Genomic DNA, 1,901 nt, shown 5'->3' with positions numbered 1-1,901 from the left:
AAGAAATACCAAATCTAAAACTGACGACTCTCTTGTGCTCTCCTGAACAATCTGTTTTAAACCAAATGACAAAGAAAAGTTCACTAACTCTCTAGATATTTGAACGTCAGGACCAGATAGCGACAAAGACGACCACTGGATTCCAGGTAAATTGAAATCACCCATTAATATTAAATTGGAAGAAGACAGGTTATGCTCGTACATAAAGTCACATAAAGCATGTAACTGATCAATGGGAGAGCCGGGAGGGCGGTAGACAACGCCAACAACTAAAGATATATTATCCACATTAAGTTTGCACCACACAGATTCAATCTGGGGAGGACCCTGTATAACTGAAAATTTAATATTGGACTTTAAAAAGAGTGCGACGCCACCGCCACGCCCGTACTTTCTATCACCTCTAACCACGCAGAAACCAGAGGGTGTAATTTCGGTGTCGTATATGCCATCATGTAACCATGTTTCAGTGACTCCAATAATGTGAGCAGAGTGGGAAGAAATTAGTGACAGAAAATCGGGGAACTTGTTTACTAAACTTCTGGCGTTAACATTCAAGACACAAAGATTTTCACTTAAACGGTCTTTTAAACCGCAGCCAAGTCAACGACCACCAGTAGATGGGGCGGTGGTAGTAGACTGGGCGGAGTAGTCGGAACACTTAACCAGAGTATTAGTTTTAACACCCCAATTATATCGCTCATTATTGATGAACACATGATCATATCGAAGGCGAACGGAGGAGCCACTGTCACGGAAAGAGGCCGTCGCATCCCATATTTTCTTTCGAACAGAACGGACATGAACAGAGAAGTCTTCCGATATACGAATATCTGAACCCTTAAGCTTGAAAGAATTTTTCAATACTTCCATTTTTTCGCGAAAATTAAGGAGTTTCATAATGACAGGACGTGAACGACCGTCGTGTTTTCGACCTATTCTATGGCACCTTTCAATACGTGGGCAGTCAATAATCAGTTTATCCGAGAATATTTTTGATACGTTAGAGAGTAATGACTCACTAGTTTCGTCTGCGCTTTCGGTGAGGCCATATAAGATTAGATTATTTCTGCGCGAGCGGTTTTCCATGTCGTCATTCCTCGCGACGAGTCTGTCTACCACACCAGACAATGACTTAAGCTCTATAAGCAGATTGTCACAAGATGTACAAGGGACACTTGGCGTGGCAGAAGGCGACTCGAGGGCAGCCACTCGTGCTTCAAGAGCGTCAAATCGGGAGTTAACTGACTGTTGGAATAATTTGATTTCAGCTATGTCCTGAGCCATCTTTTTCTGGCCAGCCAGCAATTCAGCAAACATATCCGAAACTGTGGGTTGTCTCTCGATATCTCTTCCGTCATTATCGCTCTCACCCGAATTAGCAGCCCTCGAGTCCTCTGTAACCGAAACTACGTTATCTTGTTTTGTTTTTTTGCTGTCTTTTTTTGGTGGTCCTGGATTCGTTTCAACGTCTCCACTAAGGAGAAGGCTATTGATGCAATACACCAGCTGAGAGCACAGGTCAACAAAACAACAAATACCGTGATCGTATCCATGTGGGCGAGGAAATAGCAGTAAAAAGCGATTATCGGACCGTACACAATGAGCGTTCTGAAGGTAACATACCTGCGAAAGAAGCAGACAGCGGTTGAGCATACTGTCCTCGCTGCTATCGCCTCGCCCACTGAAGAGGAAAGATGCCGGTGAAGCTTTTCTATCCTCGTTAACCGACGTCACAGAACTGGGCCTTTCAATGATTGGACGATCCAGGAGGGCATCACCGACGGGGGTGACTTGCAGATTCACGGTTTGTAGGCCGTTAAGGAAACCGTGAACATCCTCAATTCCGCTGGCAAGGAAGTCCGTGGACGAACAAGACGGGTCGACCACGCAGCATGGAA

The 1,901-nt window shown here is 44.7% G+C and overlaps 1 protein-coding gene across 1 annotated transcript; it reads right to left on the bottom strand.

The window, feature by feature from the left end:
• Positions 1-603: 603 nt before the first annotated feature.
• Positions 604-1,696, bottom strand: LOC120850032. Its single transcript, XM_040222367.3, has one exon. The coding sequence runs from the start codon at positions 1,654-1,656 to the stop codon at positions 604-606; it is 1,053 nt and encodes a 350-aa protein (XP_040078301.1). The 5' UTR covers positions 1,657-1,696.
• Positions 1,697-1,901: the final 205 nt, after the last annotated feature.

The sequence above is a fragment of the Ixodes scapularis genome, unplaced genomic scaffold (assembly GCF_016920785.2).
Source record: "Ixodes scapularis isolate PalLabHiFi unplaced genomic scaffold, ASM1692078v2 ptg001547l_1___fragment_1__unscaffolded, whole genome shotgun sequence".
In the NCBI taxonomy this organism is placed as follows: Eukaryota; Metazoa; Arthropoda; class Arachnida; order Ixodida; family Ixodidae; genus Ixodes; species Ixodes scapularis.
The sequence above is the reverse complement of the archived record's forward strand: the minus strand, read 5'-3'. Positions and strand labels throughout refer to the sequence as shown.